General features: G+C 37.6%; 1 protein-coding gene across 1 annotated transcript in view; it reads left to right on the forward strand.

Moving 5' to 3' along the window:
• Positions 1 to 26596, forward strand: part of LOC129248838 (protein bunched, class 2/F/G isoform-like) — a 99892-nt gene that overhangs the window by 4669 nt on the left and 68627 nt on the right. The window contains exons 2-4 of the mRNA XM_054888450.1: positions 18880 to 19183; positions 22129 to 22477; positions 22607 to 26004. Of these exons, the coding sequence (XP_054744425.1) occupies positions 22817 to 26004 (3188 nt within the window). The 5' untranslated portion in view covers positions 18880 to 19183; positions 22129 to 22477; positions 22607 to 22816. The remainder of the gene's footprint in view (positions 1 to 18879; positions 19184 to 22128; positions 22478 to 22606; positions 26005 to 26596) is intronic.

Consider the following 26596-nt stretch of genomic DNA (forward strand, 5'->3'; position numbering starts at 1 on the left):
TAATCTCCGCTTAAATTCATATTTTTAAACACATTTTCAAAACTTTTTTAAAAATCTTTCTATTATTCTTACTTTTTAAAGACAGCACTTCCAAAATTGTTTAGTTACTTTACTCACCTGTTGCCACGTACAGATATTTCGGTCTATTTGCTGTACTCGTATGGGTATGTAACTAAACAACAAAGCAGTCATGATTCAGGAATCATTTTATCTTGAAGGGGGAAAAGTGGTAGCAAATCAGTTTTCGGATCGCAGATGAGGGTAAGGTGTAGTGAAGATTGCCAATCACGCAGCCTTTTAGTGTGCATGTTCACACAGCTACGGCCAACTAATTAACAACGACGTGCTGGTAGTTACTTCTCTTATTCAGTTCAAGCGCTACACATACAAAAAAAGTATCTGTAAGTCTTTTTTGTATGTATTTATATAAAAGATGATGTGCGTTTGTGTTTTTCGCAAGAACTCTGAAGCCACTGAAGCGATTGATGAAATTTTGGTGCATTATTTCTGGCATACGGAATGTTTTATAGATTTACTTGAGTTCGCTAGGTGGAGCTGGGGTCGAGATATTTGTAACAACCGTGTTTATAGTCCGATTTGGATCATATTCAAAACGCATGTCACTTCTACAGTGTTGTGAATAATTTTAAACTCAATGATTTCTTTTTAGTATTAAAGCATTTACATGTATAGATTTTTTTGATAAATAATTGAGACATATCAAACGATAGTTACACTGATTAGGATTTGTTATTCAATAGCAATTTTCCGTTATTTAAGCAAAACAGTGAATTTGCAAATGTCTCGAATAATTATAATTTCAAGCAGTAGTTGAGCTCAGTACCGGTAAAGTTTGTTTTGTGAGTTGTGGTTTTTATTGATATTGTTATTCATATATTAATCATTCCCTTATAATAAATGAAAAGCTTAATACCATCAGCTCGTTTTTTTCTGGTTACCAATTTCAAATTTCCAATTTAGATCAGTCTGTATTGTTAGTTTTACACTTTTTCGGCACGGTGGTCTGAAACCACGTAGAATATAATTTAATTTAATAGATAAACGCAGAATTTTAGACATTAAAAACTGTTTGAAAAATATTGTGAAATTAATAACTCACAGTGCTCGTTTAAGAACTTTTGAGTCAGGCGTGAAAACTACATTCAACTAGAAACACAGAACGCCCTGACCAAAAAACGTGCTGCACTTAGATAATTGTATGCCACTGGAGCTTCTTCATCTAAAGCAATAAGCAGAATTCCTAAGAGCCTACGAGAATGCGCAGCGTCTTCTGGAAACCCAAATATAAAAAGTGCATTTCTAACCCACCTTTAAAATGAAAACATCAAGTCATAAATTTGAAAAACTCTTTGGAACATAGGTGACCTGAAATCATCAGCAATAAAATAAACCCAATTTGGATGGCCCAGATGGATATCGGTACTATCGGCAAGATCTACAGAAAGAGAACAACGGAGGGGGTCTTAGACACTCCAAAAAGTTCCTAAGTTTCAACGCTAAAAGAGCTAACATGGCCCTCACGTTAAACAAAAAGAGCATTCGCACTCTCACAGGCGCCCTCACGGGTCACTTTACCTGCAACAAACACCTACATAAATTAGGCATGACTAACATCAGCACCTGCAGATTTTGCTGCGAAGATGGGGAGTCTATAGAACATCTCATCATCGAATGTCCGGGGTTGACGCATAGAAGGAAAAGGTTTTTAAACAAGTTCATGCTTACAGATGAAGACCTTCAATCACTCCCTCAGAAGGAGCTGGTACAATTCATAAGCATACTTAACAGTCAATAGATAGCATAGGGTGCACAATAGATCAATATGGTCGCAGTGCTAAAGGGCCATACCTTAACCCTTTACTACCATTAACCATTAAGCCGATTCTAAACGGCAGACATTTTTTATGAGGAGCTCTTTCATGGCAAGGAAACTTGAACCTACGTACTTCCTCACGCAATAACCTATTCGACAACGGCAGCCATATATACTGGTCAAATAATGCTCCATTATTATAAAGATAACAGCATTATAATGACCCGAAATAAACAAAAAAATTATGGAACAAAGTAGTCACGGCTTGAACGCCATTGAGCCTCTTTTGGAGCGTTTAAAGTGAAAAGAATCAGAGGAAGAGGAAAAACGGCTGTAAAAAATTAATTGTGTCGACATTCCACAAGTGTACAGCAGTGTTTCAGAATAATGGGCGAGCAACAAAATGTTAACTCTATAAAATAAAAAAATAGCGTTTGTTTAATAAAAATCATGGCCTTGTTAGCCGAAAGGATAAATTAGTAGAAAAAGCAGTACAAATTTAAATATATTCACAAAACTTAGGAAATTGTCAAATTTCTTCGAGAGCAACACAAAAAACTACTAAACCATTTCACATTTCTTACCCCTATAGAAAGCCTATGGGTCGTGCAAGGTTGGGGTGATATTGGCTGGATTCACCACCTGTTTTTATTAAAAAAGAAATGTATTATATAAAAAAAAGACATAAGTATTAAGACATGAGTGTCAAGTCAAACATTTTTAAGAAAAGTTTATTTAAAAAACAGCGCTGTCACCTGAATTTTATTGCAAAGTAGCAATTTATCACAAATCTGAGTTGAATATTAGAATTTAGTTATCAAATAAAAGGATTTTGAACACATTTCAATAAAAAAAATATTTTTTGCTGGTGTTGCCACCTGGTTTTTTGTGTGGATATTAAGAAATTGATTGGAAAAATTCATAACTTGTAAAAAAATATTTATATATACAGGCGTTAAAAAATACTTAAGAACAATACCAAGTTCCCTCCATTTGAAGTTTTTTTTTTAAATAAAATTACTTAAATGATTTAGGTGTTATTTTATAAAATTTAAAATGTTTTCAATCTGTTTGTCTTTTTGTCTAAGAAAACCATACATTTTTTTACTTCATGTGCAAAAGTTACTACAATGCGAAACTACTTTGAGAAAAATACTTAAGAACGAAGCAAAATAATAGTCAAATAAAAAAAAAGAAAATTTTACATTATCATTTTGTTAGAAAACCATTTTGATTTATAGTATTACTGCTGGACAGCGCCTTTGCATTGATATCATTAAACCTCTACAACGTTCAACAGGAATGGATTCCCATGCTGCCTTGGCCTTTTCAAATAACTGAACCAAATTGCGATATTCTGCTTACAGAATGCATGTTTTACGTTGGTTCCAAAGTTGTTCTATTGGATTCCGGCACTCAACGATGCCCAACCCAAAACAGTGATCGTATTGTCTTCAAAAAACTTTTTTGCAACACAAAAAATGTGTTTCGAATCATTGTTTTATTGAAATTTCCAAATCGGCGTTAAATTTTCCTCCATGTAAGGTAGCATTACCTCTCATTTTGAAGTATCTGAATGTACTTGACCGCATCCATATTACCCTCGATAGGATAAATTGGCCCAACACCATACCAGGAAAATCAGCCCCACACCATTATTCAGCCTTCCCCGTGCTTTATGATTGGTAAAATGAACTTGGGATCGAATGCTGGACGGTTTGGCCTCCGCACGTACTTCCTACAATCTGAACTAACTATATTTATTTTCGTTTCATCGCTGAATAAAATATAACGTCACTGATTTTGAGTTCAGGATTTGTTCTCTCGAGCACGGATGGCTCGAAGCTGGACGGTAGGGTTGGAGGAGGAGTATTCTGCAAAGAGCTCTCCATCAAACTCAAATTCATTCTACCGGATCACTGCAGTGTGTTCCAAACAGAGGTGGCCGCAATTAAAGAAGCATCTGACTGGCTACTTACTTGCGTAATAACTCCGATAGCCAAGCGGTTATTAAGGCCCTAGGCTCTATTATGGTGCATTCGAAGCTGGTCAGGGAATGCCCGGTCTCCCTCTAGATTGCATCAGAATTCTTCTTCATAAAGATAATTTGGGTACCTGGTCACAGTGACATTGCAGGAAACTGCGAAGCCGACGAGCTGGCCAGACAAGGGACCTGTGAGGTAATGTGCCCGCGAAAGGAGAGGACTGGGATCCCCTTGACAACCTGCGCTCTACTCCTGGAAGGATGGGCTCTGCACCAACTCAGCGAGCGCTGGGCAAGTACACGAACGTGTAGGGTCGCGAAGTCCTTCTGGCCACGTTTGGATAGGAGGCGTTCGAGGGATATCCTGGGGATGACAAAATGTCATCTTTCAAATTTCGTGGGCATCCTCACGGGGCACTGTCCGCGAGGTATACATGCCGAGAGACTCGGAATTACTTCGAGTCGTTTTTGCGTCAGCTGCATCGATGTACAACTGTTCTTTTCGTTATTGGCTTTTCCAGATTAACAAAAATTACTCGATTGATGTCAGCTACACTCTTCATGGAATCTAGTTTTGACAATCTAACGATCATTCTATCAATCTGGGAACGACTTCTGCTATTTTATACTTTCAAAAGATTGAAAAAAAACACGTTTTTTGAACGTTTAATTGGGTTGAAATAGCACTGTAGAATAATCCGATCTTTTGGAACTCTATGATTGCTTTTCGTAGATCTGCTATGCAATTTTTCCCTTTCGATATTATTGAATCGTTTCAACATTAGCTATAACCATGGTGAAAAAATGTTTATGGGTGTGATCTTAAATAAACTGATATTCGGCTTTAAGCGAATTCGACAAATTCATCTGATGGGCTGATGTCACTTGGGATCTGTTTACAAAAAACTGAGATTGTGTTGGTAATATACGAAAAAAATCAACGAATGACCTTCGTTGGGATGAATACAAGTGAAATTATCGTGCAGAACTCAGCTGCCGGATCTCCCATGTGACGTGGTAGCCGAAGTTCCCCACACGATGTTCATTATCACCATAGTTACAGAGCAAACCTTGGCTATAACGCAATAATATGTTTAAAGCATGTTGCCATCTAATTTAAAACAAAAACTAAAAAATTTAGTTCTTAACATAATTTAATTAGAAGTTAGGATGTGGGTATCAAAAATTAATTAAATTATATGTGTATGGCGTCGCCACATATAGTAATTCTTAAGACGAAAATAGTAAATAACAGTGCAGATGAATTAAGTATTAGCCCCATCCTAATATCACACAAATTATGGTAGAGAACGTGTCAATTAAAAGGAATTTTTCGAATGGCATTACCACTTAGTTTTTAATTCAGAAAGTATTGGGATTGCTTTATAAAACATGCCAGAAATGTAGAGTTATTATGAAAAAAGTTTCTATACTGCTGCGTTCTAATTAGTTGGCTGAAGCTGTATGTGTATAAATATCTACATAGGTGCACTTACACAGGTATGCACAAATTTTTCCTCAAAAAGGGTTCCGCAGTGTTACCTACTCCCTATGATTGCAATTAATGCAAATAAACCAATCGCAGATTTATTTTTGTTTAGAAATTTGAAGCAACTTGAAATAATTGTCGTTGTTGTTCTTTTATTTTATTTATTATTTTTTGTATTTCGCATTTTGCTATTTCTATGTTTTCCATTTTCACTCTTATATCGCCTACATGCCACGATTCTCATATTTGTTTGCCGCAGCAGAAAAATGAGGAGGAAGTGCATATGCGCGTATATTTAAAGCGAAGCAACAACTAAAAATGTACGAATAGTTGTTGTAGATCCTATACGATTTCTCGTATGCAGAGAATTTATTATTTTTGCAATGTTTATGTCTGCACATTTGCTAGAAACGTGTGACAACTCTAAAAGTTTGCCCAACGACAAAATTCGACTATAAACACAAAGAAACACAAGTCCAACTACAAGTACAAAAGTACGAGAAGTGGGGAGACGAATGTGAGTACATATTATTTTTGAGATAAATGACGGCAAGTCGGCGGCTGTTGGCCATAGCGGCAACTACCCAAGGCAAAGACTGCGCTAACGCCGCACAGCATAGATGTTACATAGTATGCAGTAGGAAAAAAGCCAAAAAGCAATTTCTATTCAAACATTACTTGCTCGTATTTCCTCGCTGCCGGCTGCCCATCACCGCTTGACAACAGAGAGCGCATACTAAAGCCTCGCTGCTGTCAGCAGCAGTGGCAGAGACAATAGCGGCGCGTGAGCAATATTGTTTGTCGTTTTTCTACATGGAGTGCTCGTCCGTCCCCTTGCATATGTGTGTCTACATATACACTCTCTTCATATCAGCTGGTAGGCCTTTATCAACCATCGGGTATCGGTGGAACGGCCGTATTTACGGACAGCGGCGGCAGCAGTTTCGATCTATATTATGTTTAGCAGACGTCACAAACGTCACGTCGGCACGAAGGAGTTGGTTTGGAGGGCTTGCCTGTTGGCTGTACAATTTTCGGCAGAGTTCCTTGTTATTTGTGGCTCTGTAGCAAATGTTGGTGGACTCAATTGCTTTAAGTTATATTCAATGTCTATTTCATTTTCGTTTTGTTTGAGTTTTGTTAAAATATTTGTGTGCGAAAGTATCTCAATTTTTACCTCTCTAAACCGTTGCTGTATTTTCGATTTTATCGACTTTCTTTCCACTTTTCGCACTCAACATTTTTTACGTGCATTTGCTGTTCAACTATTTGACATTCTTCTTATCGCGTTTTATTCTGCTGGCAGTGCTACTGATTTCGTTTTATCTACTCTTCTCTTGTGTTCGGTATTTCCAACTGAAATTAATTAATTGACGATTTCGCAGAACCAACAAATTATGCAAGAAACTTTTCTTCCTTTCGTTCAATTTTTTTTTTGGAATTTCTTTTACTAGGCTGCTTTCGCCTCCTTTTTCCAATTTGCAACATTTTCAAATTATTCCCTAAAATAAACAATCCGAAATCAACTTATTATTCTAGTGCTTTGTCACTATGTTGTTATTTGTTCTTTCTTCTCTTCTTCTGATTTATACTTGGCCATTGCACTCTATGTCATTGGTGACAAAACACAGAAATAATCCGAAAGAGTAAATTAAAAATTGTCAAAAAATAACAAAACCAAAAGCAAAAATAAGCAAAACAAATCCAAAAACGTTACAAAAGCAAAACTGACAATTGGTATTAAGTGACTCATTTCTGAAGTTGTAGTTACAACAAATGAGTGATTACAATTCACTTGCCCATTAGGGTGACACATTTCTGTAGGTAAAACATTTTTTAAAAATCGTGTTACGTTTCCTTGAGTCAAAGGCGCATTTGATCAAAAACCCCAAAACTGAAAAAAGTTTTTAACCCTTCGGGTACATTTGACGTATCGAACGTCATGCATTTATTTAATCAGATTCGCACATAACGTTTGAATACGTCGTTGAAATGGAGGCAATATTTAGAGTAATTTGCATCAATTGCAACAGAACAAATAATTTCAGTATAGTGAGAAAAATTAGGCGTATTTTCCCTGAATATATTCCTTCAACTGTATCAATGCAACGCCCTCAGAAAAGGTACCGCGTTTGTGTTAAAGACAAAATTAGGAAGCACACTACCTGACAATGCAAATACTGCAACGTACCGCTACATTTACCTACCTGTTTTGAAAAATGTCACGCTTCAAAATTATTAATAATTTTCATAATTTCCAAAGGATTAAGGGGTAACACCACTGTACACGCGTAAAATAAACACGATTTTTAAAGATTTTTTTTGTATAGAAGGAAAGGGGAAACAATCACTCTGATTTGGGAAGTTATTACTTATATACTAAAATACAAAACTACAAAGTTTGATCGAAAAATTTTACAAAATGGCGGCATTGGAGACATTTTTGTAATGTGGTTTCTCTTGAAGGAGCTCCGCGGCACGCAGCACTGGGGGTGCAAATTTTAATCTGGAACAAAGAAACATTTTTTTTCTTAATCTAGATAAGAATAGCTAGAGAAACACATAGGGGATTTAAAAAATATTTATTTTTGTGGAATTAGCAAGCATTTGAAGGAAAAAACTCCATTTTGGATTAAAAAAACGGCATTTAAATAATTATAACAATCGTTTAAATTAATCTATCGAAAATCCCCTACGCTCTTCTCTTAAGCAGGTTATTATACAGACGTAGTGAAAAACCTGATTAAAAATATTTAAAATTGTTTGAGTTATGCTGCGTGCCAATTTCAGAAAACGTGTTTTGAGAAAAACGCGTTTAAAGTTTGGAAATTTGGAGAAGTCGTTAGGTAGCAGTCACTAACGCTTGGTTAAAAGCTTAAAATATTTATGAAATGGACTTCGGTAACGTATAAAACTTTTTGTTCTGTATTTTAAAGGGTTCAAAGAATTTTTTAAGCTTATAAAAAAAAAATAAATTTTTTGAAATTTCTACAGTGGTGTTACCCCTTAAGGGTGGAAGTAAATATGGTGGTTCTAATATAATACCATGAGCATATGCCCTGTATCGATGTATTTCTTAAGAAGATCGCTTCAAATCGATTTTTTCACTACTGACAGCTAGGCGGCACATCTTTGAAAATAATCATCCGAATGAGCCGGTAATGGTCGGTGAAAAAAATTTAAGAAATAAAAAAATATGGGCAGACAAAAACTATACCTTCTGTGGAGAATATTACTGCTTTAACGCGAAGTGTCGCTGAACAACCTTCAACGTCGATATCTCGACGTTCTCAGCAATTAGACGGTTGGCTGACCGATTGTTTTGGCATCTAAATGTTGCCATTTCTCACCTATAATTGTTAAGAACCGTATTTTTTAAATAGTGAAATCTGGAAGAATCTATTTTTACATGTTTTACATCTACGCGTGTCTTTTTAAAAGACCCTTTGTATGAGAGAATATACACAAAAAGTTAGATAGTAATTCTCTGTGCTTCCATAGATGCAAAGATAAAAGCAGACGAGCGTCAAGTAGTTGCGATGCGATCGAAAACTTTAAAACTTTTCTCGCCTTTCATTTGCATGATTTTTCTGTGTTGGAAGGCGTAATTAACTTCTTGCGCTAGAAAGACGTGCAATGCACGTCGACTCATCTGCTCTAGACTGGCAATGACGTACAATGTATACATGCTGCATTAACGGAAAAAAGTATGTTGTTTATTTCGGAAAGCAAAACAAATTCCAAATTCTAGGAAATATTCATCTTCAAAATTTTGGCTGGACATTACAGAAGAAATTCTACAAAATATTAATATTCATAGATATCCACTCGTGGAAGGATTTCTTTAGATAACAACCCATTGCGTTTGCAGGCAAAATAGTGGGGAAATTTCCCAAGAAAAATTCTCCCTACACCCTCAACGAAGATGTCAGGTATACGAAATAGAAAAACGCAGTGAAACTGTATGGGAATGTAAGAGACGCCTTGTTGCACTGCACATTCCTGGTTGTTTTGTACAAAATTATTAATAGAATTCTGTAAAATCGTTTGTTCTGTACAAAATTATTATACCAATTCTTTAAAATATTATTAATTTTATTTATATTCATTCAAATATTGTGACTATATTCATTCTGTTAAACATACTCTGCTAAAAGCTTTAATAGAAATTATTTTAAGCAAGAGCTCGTCATAAACTGATTTTCACGATACAATCACCGGCTTTTAGAAATTAATTTGCAGCGTCAAAGTTTAGCAAAAATGTTATGCATCTTTTGGCATGAATCACAGCATGTTCTTTGTAGTATCAATTTATTTCCGATTTAAACTACACGAACATTGTGGAAACATTCATCGCGATCTTAACATCGAAACAGTAGCAGAAATCATCCGCAAACGCAGCACAAATCATATTGTCCGTTTAATGAACCATTCCAATAATGACATGCGACAACTCCCAACAGCAGAAAGGGCAAACTCTAGGCGGCTCAAACGACCAACCCCAACTCAGCTGATAACTAGAATAATTTAAAGCTATGCACATACCTACACTTGTAAACTCACACAAAAACTTAACCCAAATGTAATATTGATAATGATTAATGTTATAAAATCCAAGCTGCAGAAAGAATTACTTAGTGTCATACGACAGGTGTAATTAATAAAGGAGGCAAAAAAAAAAAAAAATTGTGGAAACAAATTTTTTAAGATTTTTCTTTTTCAAACCACAAAAAATGCTATTTTTGTATTTCTTCGATTTTTTTAGATCGCCTCGTAGAAAAAATCATAGTGATTAAAACTATCCATTTTTTGTTTCAGACAAGAATTACCAGGTTTTTTACGCGACTGGGAAAACATCCAGCGCTGCCGCTTTCCACAAATTTACATACCAACTAAATGTTATGAGATATTTTAACTGATTTTTTTTTTAACTTTCAAATATAAATTAAAATTAGAGCTCCAGATACCCGGCTATCGAATTTTATTTATCAGCATTTATTTAGTTTTTCAACGACTGTATAAATAATTTGTAAAACTTAAAAAAAGTACTGATAAAAATGTCAAAATAATGAAAAGTATTGCTGGAAGTACATCGCGTAATGCGTTTCGAATAGAATTCTGCTGCCGGTTCGTGGAAGCCGAAGTTACTTTCACAATTTTGCTGCGGAGGGCCAAACGTGTTAATCTATCATCCTTGTAGGTGAGCACTCGTTGCTCATCAGTACCAAATCAATGTTTTTCAAGACCGGTTTTTAAAAAATACTATATAAGTACTAATGTACTCCTAATAGTGTAAAAAACTGAATTTGGAGAGGGGAAAAAGACCCTGCAATGGGAGACATTGCTTTAAATTTAAAAAGAAGCAAAATTGGGGTTGCGCATTATCTCTATTTGAAAGAAAATTACAAGCAAGAAAAACGGAAAAAATAAAACTTAATGCTAGCAATTAAACATTTAGGTGTAAAAAATTCAAATAGTTCTGGTGAAATTAAACACCCGCTTAACCTAGAAGTGACAAAGCGCCGTGTGGAATACATATTGAAAGCGGATTCTAATCAAGAACGCCAAATGGAATACGAGTACCCAAACCTAAGATAAACATACGACAGAAATAGGCCACATATACATTTGCAGAGAAGTATACTAATTGCGGAAAAATTAATGGAAAAGAGTTGGAAAACCCTGTTCCATATTTATTGGCAATTGAACCCAGAACTCACTGCCACGTACTAGACTAACACGGGCACTGTTATTTCACATTTTATTGTGCTAACTTAATTTAAATGACTGACATCGAAAATGGTGGGTCCACCCTAATATAATTTAACCAATCGCCTTCATGATTTAATTCCGTTTTTTTGTGCTTGCTTGGCATTTATCTGTTTACGCGCTATTATCATGCCAAAAAAATTGCATACAAATTATGCGAGTGCTTCTGTTACATTTTTCCCCCTCAGCTGTTATTTTCCTCTGCGCAATCTTTTTTTATTTCTTTATTTTTATCATAGTCTTTTTCGAGTTAGTAGCCGAGAAGAATGCCAATTTGTACAGACAACAATTATTGCTCATTGCTCATCACTTGGCAAGACAACGTTCGCTCACAAACACCCAAACATTCATACCAAATGACAACGCACTGCAACCACATCATCAGGAAGCAACAACACTTTAGCACAGTCACCACCTTCAACTTGCTGTTGCTACTTGCCACCTTAGAATAGTTGGCTCACCGAGTTGCAAACTCCATACACCACACCACCCCACTCGCAAGTTGGTATTCTACACTTTGTTCGTTCATGTGGGTTTGTGTTTATATTCAGCAACAGCAACAGGAAATTGCAAACTTTTTCTTTTGCTTTCTATCGATTTTCTCTCGTTACTTTATTGGTTGTGAAAAGCGCACTGCTGCACTACTGATGTGTTCATCCATTGCCTCCATTCGTTGTTTTCTGCTCTTCCTTTCTTAACTGGTATCTCTTCATAGTGTTGATGTACCGCAATGGTCGATTGCTCTTGTTCTTTTTACTTTTTCCACTTGTTGTTTTTATTATTTATGGATCTTCTTTAGTGCAATATACATAAGTACATATGTAAATTGGTTTAGTTGGTTTTTCTTCGTCTGTTGCAATGTCAAAATACATTGTTTTTATAGTCTGTATATATTAGACTAGCCAACAAAAAAAAAGTTGATGCACCTCTTCAATTTTTTGTTTTATCGCGGAACAAAGAGACGCCTAGTAACAGTATCTTTTTATGCTACACCATATGAAAAAAATTATAAGGCACAATTTCTTAACAACAAACGCATAACCCTCCCCAAGGATAATCTGAGGGACTGCGAAGTCACCTCACATGATCGGAATTTGGACGGACTCTTACCGTTTCTGCGACCAATCCCAGAAGACTCCAATGTACCTTCTCCTGGAATGCAGCGCTATAGCGCGGAGAAGTTTGAGACATCTTGGCCAACTGTTGGCAGAGGAAAGGGACATACACTCAATCCAACCCAGCTCTATTGCTGAGTTTAATAAGGGAACTGGGCTTGGATGAGGTACTGTGATGAGTAGAAGGCATAAAAGACCATGAGGTCGAAGTGCAAACCTCATTCATATATGTATCTATCTAACAACACCCCTGTTAGTTCTGCCAATGTTTTTCTAAAGAAGAAAAGCGAATGGATCTGGTGGTGAACGAGGACAAGACGAAGTACCTCTCATATTAAACAAACTGTCAGTACACTCGCGGAACGTCACCTACCTCACAGTTACGATTTTAATGTAGTAAGAGACTTAATTTGTTTAGGAACGATAATAACGTCAGCCTTTAAATCCAACGTAGAATCTCTCTTACCAACAAGTGCTACTTTGAACTAAGTGGGCAGTTGTATAGTACAGTCCTCTTTCGACGAACAAAACTAACACTATAAATCTCTCATCATGCTCGTTCTATTGTAAGCTACAGAAGCTTGGACGATGATAATATCCGATGAGGTGAATAAAGATCCAGCGGCCTCGCTGGCTCTGAAAATATTCGATAATGTACCAGCTGGTGGCAGAAAAGGAAGAGGGCGACCTTTGTATTGGAAAGGTCAGTTGGAGAAGGGCTTGGCTTCATTTGGTGTGCCCAACTTGCGCCGATTAGTTCGAGAAAGAAACGTCTGGCGAGATTTGTTAAACTCGGTCAAAATCGCTTAGGCGGTTATAGCGCCAATTAGTAAGAAGAAGATATATATACATATTATATATATAAATATATACAATTGCTGCTGATAGTTCATAATTTAGAATATAGTACTTGGTGTTAGGTTCTCTTTTAAGGTGGCACAAATTAATCACCCTATTCCAAGATATAATTTTTGCAAATTGCGTCGTACGTCAATCACACTTGTGAACTGGACAGCTTCAGTGGAGCCCATAAAAGTAAAAATATAGATTTTCATCATTCAAAATCATTTAGTAAAAAAGTACAAAAATAAATATGGGTGATTAATTTTGCGCCACCTTATATAATTTGTTGAAGTCGTCGTTTTGATCAATTGTTGACCGCGTAGCATTATTGCATTTCTTAGACTTTAAGCGTTAACAAACTGCCTTTCTTTTTTAAAAATCGAGAATTGAGAAATTAGTGCCCATACGTTTTCGATGCGGTTTAGGTCGTGGCTGCAGATAGGCCATTCTCTAATTAATAATCTTTCTCTGCCAAAAGCTTTGGTCTCTTTGGAAACATAAACGGCTAGCGCAGCCTCAAAAATGCACACCTTATCGGAAAAATGCTTAATGAAATTTATAAGTACTTCATCAAGAAGTTCTATATACTAATATTATTTCTGTCGATACATAACATATACAAAGGTGTTCTACCTTTGACCCTAATCGCTGTGCAAAGCATACCAGTACCACCTCCAATATAACTAGCAATTTTTTCCACTTTTATCTTCCGTTTCACACATTTGACAACCATCTGGTCCGTCAAGATTGAAATTCGTTTCATCGGAAAAATTTACTTTTTTCCCTTCATTTTTCCAAATGAATCTACATTTTTGTAAATATCTACCTCTGTGCCGTGCGATTGGCTAAGGTTTGAGTTTTGTGTTGCATATACGAAACAAAACTATATATGGCAACGAAATTATGTAACAGTATTATTGTATTGACGCTTTGGCAGATAACCATTTTGATCTTAAAATTTTTTCGTGTGGTGTAACTGATTACATTATTTTGGAATTATTTTAATTTCTAATAAGAGTGATACGATCAAATGTCAAATACCCTCAATCGATTTTCAACTAAACTATTTTACTTTCGGAAGTCATAAAACTTTATTTTGGATTACCTCAATTGATTTTCTTTGTTGAAGTATTCTTAAAAGAAAATAAGGTAAGCCAAGTATACCTTATCTTAATTTTTATTTGAGCTTTTCTTATCTAACTATTTTTGCTATATTTCTATTAAAAATAATAAAAAAAGAACTCTTAATATGTTTAAACCATTTGTAATGCAGAGACATACAGTAAAATCTCTATGATACGAACTTGAAGGGGTTGGACAAATGCTGCGTTTTATCAAAACTTAAATAAAAGAAAAATGTTAAATTTTTCACAAAATTCATTATAAATTTAGTTTAGTTTTTTTGTCAGTTTTCATTCCAGGTACACTCTTGATTTTTTTAATTAGTGAAATCATTATTAAAAGTTTTCAATTGCAAAATATACTGTTATTTTAGTTTGTTTACGCTCATTTTGAATAAAAAAAAACAATCGATTTTGCTACAGATGTCTAATTCTCAAATATTTGGCGTACAATTATGGTGGCGAAAAATTAATCACCCTATCGGATTATTATAATATCAGAAGATTATAATTTTGCAAATGACGTCGTACGTCAATCACATTTGCGGCACCTTATACAAAGGCTTTTGCTAGCAGGAAAGGCAAGGTTTTCATGCTCAAAAGTTCTGGGTTATATCAATGGATCATTTTGTCACAAATAGGTTGTTTCAGACGACTCAGCGAAAAATTCGTTATATTGAGTTGTTCATTTAACAAGGCTCGTTATATCGAGGTTACACTATACTTATATACCTTATTTCTAAGTGTAATAAAAAAAAAATAAATAAATAATTGGCGCGTACACTTCTGTTAGGTGTTTGGCCGAGCTCCTCCTCCTATTTGTGGTGTGCGTCTTGATGTTGTTCCACAAATGGAGGGACCTACAGTTTCAAGCCGACTCCGAACGGCAGATATTTTTATGAGGAGCTTTTTCATGGCAGAAATACACTCGGAGGTTTGCCATTGCCTGCCGAGGGGCGACCGCTATTAGAAAAATGTTTTTATTAATTTTGCTTTCACCGAGATTCGAACCAACGACCTCTCAGTGAATTCCGAATGGTGATCACGCACCAACCCATTCGGCTACGGCGGCCGAATAGGTGTAATAATTACATATACTATATCTCAAAATGAGGAAAAACTACAACTTTCTAGGAAAGAAATAAAAATTATCAAATATCAAGAAAACATTTTTTAAACAATTAAAAAATTAAACAAAAAACACCTTTTTTTATTCTTTGTTTTTAATTTGGAGTTTGCCAGAGTCCCTTTTAAAGATAACTTAAATATTTTTGAGAGAAGATTTAATAATATCGACCTGTAAACATTTTATAACAAATTTACAGAAAAATTCATTTTTCCAATGGGAATTGAATGGAAATTTTCAAATCCTGAACCCGTGCCTCTCCATAAAAACAAATTTAGCGAGCAGGATCAGAAACAAAAACTTTTTTTAGTCAGCGGAATTATAAAATCACCATTTTTTGACAAGTTTTGATTAATTAATTATTTATTTTTTAATTTAAAATTTTTATTGAAATACCGCTTCATGTTTTCAAACTTACAAGTTTCAAAATGATGAAAGTTTTTTTCAAAAATATTTTCAAATGTTCTCATATTTTAAAAAATTCGACATATTTTCATCAAAGTGTTAATCAGCATTAAAATCAAAAGATTAGCACGCAGTGTTTGAAGTGGTACAAAATTCTAATTGACTTTTAATAAATTATTCTCTTTACGGTGTTATGGTGTTTTCTCCATATAAGGGGAACGGATAATAAATTCGCAGCATAAGCTATCTAATGAATGAAAAGAATGGCATTTTATTCCATATTTTCCACTACGGGACCTCACTTTTCACATCGCTTTAATGCCACTGAAAAAATACTCTTTGGGGTTTTCTTCAAAATGATTTCTTACCTGTTCCGGACTGTAGCAGTGTGAACAGGCGCATTCATTTTGACAGGTCTTCTTCTCACGCAATAAATTAATAGAATTTTCTCCCTATCCCAAAATATGAGATATATATTTTTTCGGCGGCAAATTTTAACTTTGAATTTCTTTGGTGGCATTTCTTCCCTTTTATCAACTCCATCGACTCTTGTTTGGATTCCGGATCGTACTGACGAATCAATGTTTCATCCGCAATCTGTCAGGCATGCAATAGGAAATAAAAATGGCATAAAAGACGTAAAGAAGTTTCGATTCTTCATTGCCAACTATAGAAGTACGTATTTTATGGACCACTTCATTCATATTTCTATGTATTTTAATGGAATCTTCTGTCTTACTTGCTTTTGTCATCTTAAGTGCACAGTTATTTAGTTGGTTTGAGTAAGCATTTCAACATTTCATACGTTATCTTAGCATTATTTTAGCAATGAGTCAGTTCTAAATGCATACAGACATATGTACATAGCTGCAGGGTGGTCCATTTGACAGTGACATCTCTTTCCCGCTGGAAATATTGACAGAAAGTCAGTAAAATATCTCCACGGAACGCAATGCATCGCTTTATGCTTGAAATTATGCAATTGAAATCCTAAGTCAATGTTGTAGATCTCTAGATTCACAATTGAAGATAGAGTACGCAAAGCAATGACAGCTTTGTACTCCTATAGAATGTAATTTGTGAAGAAATGAGGAATGACCCCGGAAATAATACATTGGCTCTACACAGCTGTAGCTAGGCCAATTCCCTAGTATGGTCTTGTGGTATGCACTCCTGCTTACAAATACCATCACAAATACCCTGCTAACCTCAAAAAGCAGTGGGGACGGTACGATGTAAGAAATTAGATAAATAAAGATAGTTCGAGGCCATCCATGCTGTGACACTGGTACAATGTGATTTCTAAATTATCACTGATAGTCAAGAGGCGATCAAGTCTCTCAAGCAGTCAACAGCGGCCGCCGTAGCCGAATGGGTTGGTGCGTGATTACCATTCGGAATTCACAGAGAGAACGTTGGTTCGAATCTCGGTGAACTACCAAAATTACGAAAAACATTTTTCTAATAGCGGTCGCCCCTCGGCAGGCAATGGCAAACCTCCAAGTGTATTTCTGCCATGAAAAAGCTCCTCATAAAAATATCTGCCGTTCGGAGTCGGCTTGAAACTGTAGCTCCCTCCATTTGTGAAACAACATCAAGACGCACACCACAAATAGAAGGAGGAGCTCGGCCAAACACCCAAAAAGGGTGTACGCGCCAATTATATATACATATGTATATATAAGAAGTCAACAACCTCGAAGATAGCAATGAAATGCCGCACATTTCTTAGCGAGATGGTGGAGTAAGTTTACAAGGAAAATGGATGCCTGGCCATTGCGATATCGAGGATAACGACTGGGTAGTTCATCGTCGCACAGAATCTCTGCTAATAAGCAGGCATATGACTTTTGCCTAAATATGGAAGAGGAAGAGAAGATTTCGCCTCTATGCCACTGATCTGCTCTAGATTTACCATTTTAGGTAGACAATTTTTTAATGAGTTAGAAGATCTCAGGGACCTTTTAAAGTTTCTGAATGGTTTTGGGAAAGATAAGGACAAGTTCCTCACGTAGCACAGACAATCGTTACAACCTAACGTAATCTAAGCTATCCCAAACAATGCGTTTATTCCAAAGCAATCAAAATCATGTTTTGAACGAAGCGCATTTTCATCTCGGCGGCTATGTTAACAAGCAAAACTGTCGCATTTGGAAACCCGCACATGATCGCCAAGAAGCTAATGCTTCCTCGGAGAGTTTCGTACGGATTTTTGAGTGATGGCTTCATTTGCCCATTTTTCTCTGAAACGCCATTTACAGCAACAGTGAACGCTATATATGTAAAATTGATGACACTTGATGTTTTTTGGTTTCAGCAGTTTCTGTTAGATTTTTCGTGTTTTTGTTGTGGGTGTCGATTTAGACCGATGTTATGCAACCAATCCATTAACGATTCACGCCATTAAGGCGAATATCGAGCAAACCATTCGTGAGATAGAGCCAGAAACCGTCCCCAAGGTCGTGGAAAACTGTGCTAACAGGTAGCGGTACTGCGAACCCAGCCGTGGTGGCATCATATTTTTGTTATTTTTATTTTTTAAAATAAGCCATTACATGCACTACCCTGTGTCTCCCTTTTAACCCCCAATTTCACAACAACGTTTCACAGTCAAATGCGAGTGCATTAATGAAATTAAACACCAGAAAAACAAAAATCAAAAAAAGAATAGTTATTATTAAAGATGTGAAAAAGTCAAAGAGAATTAGCTGCGAAACAAACATATCAACATACGCATACTTGTGGATGTATGTATTTGCACGTTTTTGTACTGATATTTGTTCACCGAGTAGTTAAGTGCAAACCACAATGAAACCAGAAATGTGCGCCCCGCATCAAATAGCATATTTTAAGCGAAGCGTGCAAACATAACTGAGTTATTTGTTTAGGTATTATTGATTAACATAAGACGCGGCGAATTTTTCAACGAATCATTGTTTAAAAAAATAAAAATAAATGAATATACGTAACTAAGTATGAATGTATGTATGGAGAAGAACGAAACTACGCAGTTTACAGCAGAATCATCACAGGAGCAGTAGCAGAAACAGCGGCGCAGTGCACACACACACATAGAAAAACACTAAAACGCCTGAAAATTGTAACGACAATCTACTACCACTCAACAGCAAATGATTATTTAACTAAGTGCTTAGCTGACCTTTGCTTTATACTCTGCTCTGTTTCTTTCCAGGAATAATCTCAACTGAAACTGCATCCTCTGTGGACCACGTTTAGTATAATAATTAGCTGGAAGATCAACTTTTCTAAAAACAATAAATAACAAATACATAATAATAAAACAAAATCCAACACTTAAGAAAAATAAACAAAAGGTTTATTTCTTCTGTTAGTGAAAAAAATGCTAAAATGAATCGACAAAAACATTTGAATATTTTCAAAAGCAAAAAATTGCTATGATTTTTTGATTTTTGAACTTTCGATTCGTTCCATAACTAATTAAGACAGCCAGTTAGTTAATCAGTGCATAGAGTGAGGTGCGTAAATCCCGAAACGAGCCGGGTTGTGGCCGTGAGCCACGCAACATTGCAAACTGTATTTTATAATTAAAAAAAAAAACAACACCAACAACAACACATTCAACCTATTCACGCGTATAACGCTATACAAAAAATATTAATGGAAAGTTGCAAATAACTTTTAAATAATGCAAATTTGCGGTGATTGAAAAGTAAGAAATTAATTAGTGAAAATGTGGCAAATGGCAAGAATAGATTAATCAAAATTGAATAGTTTAAGCGCTTAGTGTTCAGTGAATGAGCGATAGAGAGAGAGAGAGCAGTAGAGTGTGTATGTGTGTGGGTGATAAACGACGTGGTCAATTTTGATGCGACAAGTATGTGCAACACAGCTAAACTAACGGTTTTTGGTTGCAACAAGTTTCGCAACCCTGTCAACGCTTGTGCAACTAAACATCTATAAAACAACCTTTCAACTCCACTCTTAAAACAACCCAAATATAATTAAAAGGCAAGAAAAAATAAATCATGAAGTGACCTAAAATTTGCACTGCAATCCTACTCACTTCCTACTTTTTTTCGCGTTTGACATTGGTCGGTCGATTTGCTTGTATGTTCGTTCATTTTGTTATGCAAAATTCCGTGTCAAGTAATTGTGTCGGCTTAGCAACAATAACAAGAACAATAGAAAAGCAACAGTAAACGTGATTTTAGCGCAATTTGCGCCTCATCCCACATGAATGCCGTGAATGTATGGTGGTGGACAATATGCATCGCCGCCGGCGTGTAGATAACATCGATGTTGTCTTTGATGTGAACAACGACAACCCCAACAACGTTACCCCCAAAAAAATTCTAGCCAAATCCAACAATAAGCAAAACAACAATAATAGAGTCCAATTTTACACTACCAGCAACAGCTCGCCTGTAGTAGAAACAAGAACAACAAATATCACTGTCATCGTTAGCGCCGCCGTCAACGCCAATCGTGACGCTGGTTACGTTCGCGTCGCCGTCACCATCGCCGTCGTCAAAGTGAAACGGGAACAATCGCGAGCCAAATCAGTCGTCGTCGTCGCCGTCGTCGTAGTAGTAGTCGTCGTCGCGAACAATTGGCTATTAGCCTTGTTGTGCACCTCGTTATTGTCCAAGTCAACGCTGTCGTTGTCGCATTTGTCGACCTAAGTGTGTACGTCGGCTAACCAAGTCTCTCTATTATTCACTAACTTATAAAAGATCGGACTTAAGCTTCAGAATTTGCGTTTCATAATTATAGGTCCAAGACTCGATGAAAGTATGAGTCATGAGAGCACTAAAATGCTTCAAATGATCAAACAGAAGATTTATCCGCTTATGTTTTTTGTTGTTTTGAAATTCAAGAAGTATAAGTAATTTGTAAGATTTCTCTAGAAATATTTTCCTAATGTTTGAAATCACAGTGCGAGCATTCTCTTAGGTATCAGTAGTTCTAAGAAAGCTAGTAGTCCTAATTAGTTCTGAGGAAAATTTAACAGTCGATATCTTTTAGTTGGCCAAGAAAACAATTCGAACGACAACGCATTCAAAGAATTAAAGTTATTATTTTTTGTTTACACGATTATCAGCATGTAAACCGCACCAAGCTAAAGCAGTCACTTTAATGAGTGAGATGTTATGCCTCCAAACTTAATTGAGGTCATAGTCGGAAATTGGATTGTATTGAACCATGTTAAGGTCTTGTAAACTGTCCAAATTGCATTTATTAGTAAAAGCGTTTCACTCGCTTCGTCTCATAGAACTCATATCTAAGTGAACAACCCTTGGTTGCCAAGAAACATGTTGCCTTTTATTTGTAATTTTACAGATTCTATATAATAGCGGTAGAGAGTTTGTTTTTTGTAATTTTGGATGATGTAGTACCCAGGTATGATAGATTACCAGGTTTGCCCACCCGACGCAAAATTGTCAGAGTGACTTCTGCTGCCGCATTGTAGGTGATTCGACAGCAGAATTGTGCCGCATCATTTTACACGTTCACACGCTCGTCCAATCAGGCGTTGTTCAGATGTCAACGAAGCAACATGACGGAAGGCTGCTTTGATATTTATCATATATCACCAACACGATCTCGGTTTTTCGTAAACAAACCGATGACAGTCACTACATCCCCTGCTACGTCAGGAAGTCAGCTGATTCCTTCAAGATCGCTGAGAGCCGGTTAGCAGTCTGGTGTGGGCCACACTTACTGAATTCTCTTTGCCGCGGCAGTACCAATAAAAAAAGAAAAGCATACAAGAAAAGCTACATATTACATACATAAATGTATTATTGTTACTATTATGAGGCGCTTTAGCTCGGGATCTTGAAGATCTATTGTACGCTCTTCATGGACTCAGGGTATATACCTCAGCCCAACTTCTTCGAAACATTTTCCTATAGTGATGACAGTGTTCCCATCATCACCAAGCCGTTTCTGTACCTGTTGCGGCCAGCCTATAGCACTCATATCCAACAGGCTCATAACTAACAGGCTGAGGTATGGATTTTAGTATCCTCTTACGGCAGGGATCCGATACCGCAGACAAATTTTAACCTGCTGGGAGCTATATAAATGCATACATATTTGCATATTTCACACAGGGTTAATTAATTAGAGCACTCATATTATATATTTTTATATTGCCGAGTAAATTTTTCCTTTTCATTGGATAGCTCTGTTCTCCCTAATTTTACCTAGAAACTAGTTTTAATATATGTATTTATGATTAAAAAAATTTTAAAAACTGGTTAAAACCAAATTCTAAATTGATTTTAACTAAAATCTATTTTAACGTTGGACTATGACTATGAACCAATGTTTTTTGCTATCTTAGCTATCTACTGCCTCTTCTGATGTGCCGGCCTATTTCTATGAAACGCAAAATATCTGTACTGGTGATCAAATTCAATTAAATTTAATTTAAATTTTTTTTGCATTAAAGCAGTTGCCGCTGACCGCGACCTCATCAGCCACACTAATAAAACTAACAACAATTGCAAGTATAAAACAACAACAAAAACTATTACAGAAATCACAAAAACCGCGCCAGCAAAAAATGGTATTTGTGAAAATCGCAAAAGTGCCACACGGATCAGTCAATTTGGTGATACTGGATTCGTAAGTGCACTAGTGAATGCGATCCGTCACAAGAGGAAAAGAAATTGAAGTGATAAAAAGTGTAAAAAGCAGCAGCAATTGCAAAAATAAGCAAAACACACACGCGTGGCGTAAATGAACGAACGCAACTTGTTAATGAACTAGAAGAAGAACCCGCAAGAACAGCATAATTGAAGGTGAAAATCTATAAAAAAAAGTAGTCTGTGTTTTACATATAGTGCTTACATTGAAATATTAATCATAAAAAATGCATATTAATTATTAAAACGCATAGAATTTAATAATAGTTAAGTCGTAATTTTAAGTGAAAATAGGTGTAGTTAAACTAAACTAAACGGAAATTAAATTTAAACAACAAAATTACGAAAATCAACGCTATAAATTAGTAAATCTAATAAAAAAGAAAAATTTGAAAATTTGACAAAATTTATATATTTGAACACAGTAAAATTAGAAAAAAATCATTCGTCCTGGATTATCTGCTAAAGACGTTTCGCACTTTCAAAAACCCGATTATGGCCGAGAATCAGACCGCCACGGAAGATTCTGGTCAGCAATCGCAACATCAGCAGCAAGGACAGCAGCAACAACAACAGCCGCAGTCACCGCAGCAAAATCAGCCACCTCCTCCCGCGTTGACATCGCCTACAACACCGCCACAAGAGAATAATTCCGCATCATCGCCCGAAGATACCCAAACCGTCGTTATACCCAACACTAATCATCATTCACACTTAAACCACCAAAAACTCAGCAATCAACAAAACAAATCAAATCAAGCGCATCCCGATCAAGCACTCTCGCTTATAATGCAACATCAGCAATTTGCGGATATGATCAAGGGCAGTTCAATAGCAGCGCAACGCCGCAACACAATACAGTCTCACACTCCCGTACGTGCCGCCAGCACCACATCGATTAAGAAGCCACCCCTGACTAAAATGACATCGCTTACAAATGCAAATACCGGCGGCGGTAGTGGTGGCACGAAACCCACTAGCATGACCGACAAACATCACCAACATCATCATCATCATCCACAGAGTGCTCACCAATCGTCACTTCATCATCATAATGTGAACAGCGCCATGAACCATCATCACCATTCGGGTTCCACAGGTGGCAATGGTAGTGGTAGCACCACTAATACGGTACAACGCCGCACCAGTGAATGTTTGCGTCTGAATGCCCCAGTCACAGGTGGTACTAGTGGTGGTGGTGGCGGTGCTAGCTCGGCCGCTAATTCGTCCACTCCGAACCTTTCGAATGCAACCAGCAACAGCAGCCTTCACTCGAACGTGACCAACAATAGTTCCAGTTCGAGCACTTCTATTGCACCGAAGTCAACAGCAACTACAGCTTCGACATCGACGAAAGTCACATCGCCGAATAACAATGGTGGTGGTGGAAGTAGTTCGGCCAGTACCAACACCAGTCGCAGTCATCACAGTCATGGGCACGGCGGCGGTGGGGGTGGCGCTGGCGGCAATCAGCACCATACTGCCGCTTCACAGCCAAGCAGAAAACCAAAGACGACCTCATCATTTCAGATTACTTCCGTGACTGTCGGCCATCCAAAAGTGAATTCCGATAATGGAGACGAGTCAGCCGACGATTTGGATGAATCTCATACAGATGACAATAGTCGTGTCACCGATCTCGAAAACGAGACGCCTTCAATGTCGGAAGATACATTCTCCAAAGAAGAGGTATATTACTCCAATAATGCATTGAGCACTACAGCACCGGTGATACCGACAAGTTCACAGTATGGGCTTGTAGTGGTGGATCCCAATGGTCCGTCACTCGGACAGACCATACAAAATGTGCAGGTCAATGTATCGGACAACATAATAAATGTAGTGAGTGCCACTGTAACACCAGATGGCAGCAAGAAGAAGGATGACGTAAAGGAGACGCAGCCCCGTAGCGAGCGTTTCAAGGTGGTTAAGATCGAATCGACTGAGCCATTCCGCCGAGGACGGTGGATGTGTATGGACTATCTCGATCATTCAACTGTGGGCACCGGCGGAAAGGAGGGCGGCGGTGGCAACAATAATGAAAAGACTGTTTCCTCCGAGTCGGCTAGCGGCGGCAGCGCCGAACCGGCAAAAACTACGCAAAGTATGATAATTGGGACGGGCGCTGCCCAGCTGCTCGAGAATCATGTGGATGGGGTTGGCAATAGCTTACAGCTGACCACTGGCGGTGGTGCTGCCGCTAGCGCAGCGACTGATGGTAACTGGAACATTAACGATGGTGGTGAGCTTGCTCTGCCAGCACAGCAGTTGCAGCAACAAATGTCCGCACCGTCGGGCATTGCCACGGCTCCAGCCACAGTGTTGCACGGGATGCAGCAATTTGTGGCTGATGCTGCCGCCATGCAGCAGGGTCATGCACCACCACAACAACAACAACAACAACAACAACAGCAGCAGCAACAGCAAGTGTACGCAGATAATGGCAATGGGGACAATACGGCCGTTGGCGGGGCCGCGCAGGAAGTCGTACATGGCCAAACATTGCCCATGGACTATGCAACTAAAGCTGCACAGCAACTGCAACAATCGTTGCAGCAGCTGAAGAAGCAGGAGGAAGCGATTGCAGCATCCGAAGAGGCCAACACCGTATATGTGCCGCCACAGTCGCAACAGCAGCAGCAACAGCCACAGACACTTCCAAGCAATTTGCAGTTTCAAAATGGCAGTGTTGTGATTCCAAGTGATAACAACAATGGTGCGGCAAGCATGCAACAGATCGAACCGCCTCAGCAGGCTCTGCAGTCTGCCCAGCAACAACAATTGCCATCGACATTTGTTGCACTGCAACAACAGCAACAGCAAAGTGGCGCTTACAGCCAACAACAGCAACAACAGAACTTCCAAACCGCAACTACACAACAACATCAACAGCATCAGCCTTCTCCTCCACAAATGATGCCCAACGATGTCGTAAACATGCAACTTCCACCACAGCAACAGCAGCAGCAGCACCAACATCAATCGGCCTCCGCGCCAGCATCGCAAATCGATGGTGTTGCTGTTCAACAACAACCATCCCAACAGTTCCATCTTCAGTCACAATCGCAACCGCAGCAACAGCAGCAGCAGTCTCAACCACCGCAGTATCAACACCAACAATCGGCACCTGCTGGTCAAACGATGCCGCTTCAAATGACAAACTACGAACTGCAGCAGCAGGCAGCCGGACAGCAGCAGCAACCACAACAACAGCAGCCGCCACAACAGCTACAACAGAGTGCGCCGGCAACGATTGCCGATCCAAAAGTCCTTGCGGCTACAATACAAGCACATCAACAGCAACAACAGCAGCAGCAACAGCAATCGATGTCGCTTGAAAATGCCCAAATAACTAACGCAACAACAATGCCGAATATACAGAATGAAACATTGCAGCAGCAGCAACAACAAATGCAAAGTGTTAATAATTTGAGCAACGCTAGTGCCAATGCCAATACCAATAGCAACAACAACAATGTTGCTGGAACGAATGCTCCGCTCATGACTGCTGGATCGCAGCCAACTGTGACAACAATCGACGAACAAGCACAGGCACAACAGCCGCCTACACAGCAGCAGCAGCAACAGCAAGTACCACAACAATTGCAACAGCTACCACAACAACAACAGCAACAGCAGCCACCACCACAGACACAACCAAATGCAGAAACAGAAACTGAAAGGTGAGTCAGCATTTCTAGTTTAACTTCTTTTCCTCTAAATTTTCAATTGAGTAATATTTTATTTACATCGCCGACTTTCGAGTTGCGGAATCTGACTTAGTTGCATAGGTACAAATATAAGAAGTTATCAAACTGAATGAAATGGAGTAACATAAATGTTAATGTGTTGTAGTTTAGGACCAAAAAATGAATCTCAGAACAGTTTTGTAGTGCAATTGAACGAATAAATGATCATAATTGTAAATTCAATTTCCTTTATAGTCAATAATTCGCCAAACAGAATGTGAAAAACTTCTTGCCTTGCAGTTTTCAATTTCTATCTAATTTCCCAGAAAATATGGAAATCGCAATAAAATTTATAAAGAATCCTGTAGTGAGAATGCGATTCCAATAACTTCTGCGCTAAAGGTCTCTAGATATTTCAAGATATCTATTTTAGATCGGGCATTCTAAGTGCCATTGAACCTTGAAATTCGGTATACAGATACAGACTGGTTATCAAACACAGTTTTAAGCGGTGTTGTATTACATAGAAATCTGTGCCAGAGTATGCCTTCGAAGAGGCGTAACTTCCAAGTGCATCTGCATTTTG

The sequence above is a fragment of the Anastrepha obliqua genome, chromosome 5 (assembly GCF_027943255.1).
Source record: "Anastrepha obliqua isolate idAnaObli1 chromosome 5, idAnaObli1_1.0, whole genome shotgun sequence".
In the NCBI taxonomy this organism is placed as follows: domain Eukaryota; kingdom Metazoa; phylum Arthropoda; class Insecta; order Diptera; family Tephritidae; genus Anastrepha; species Anastrepha obliqua.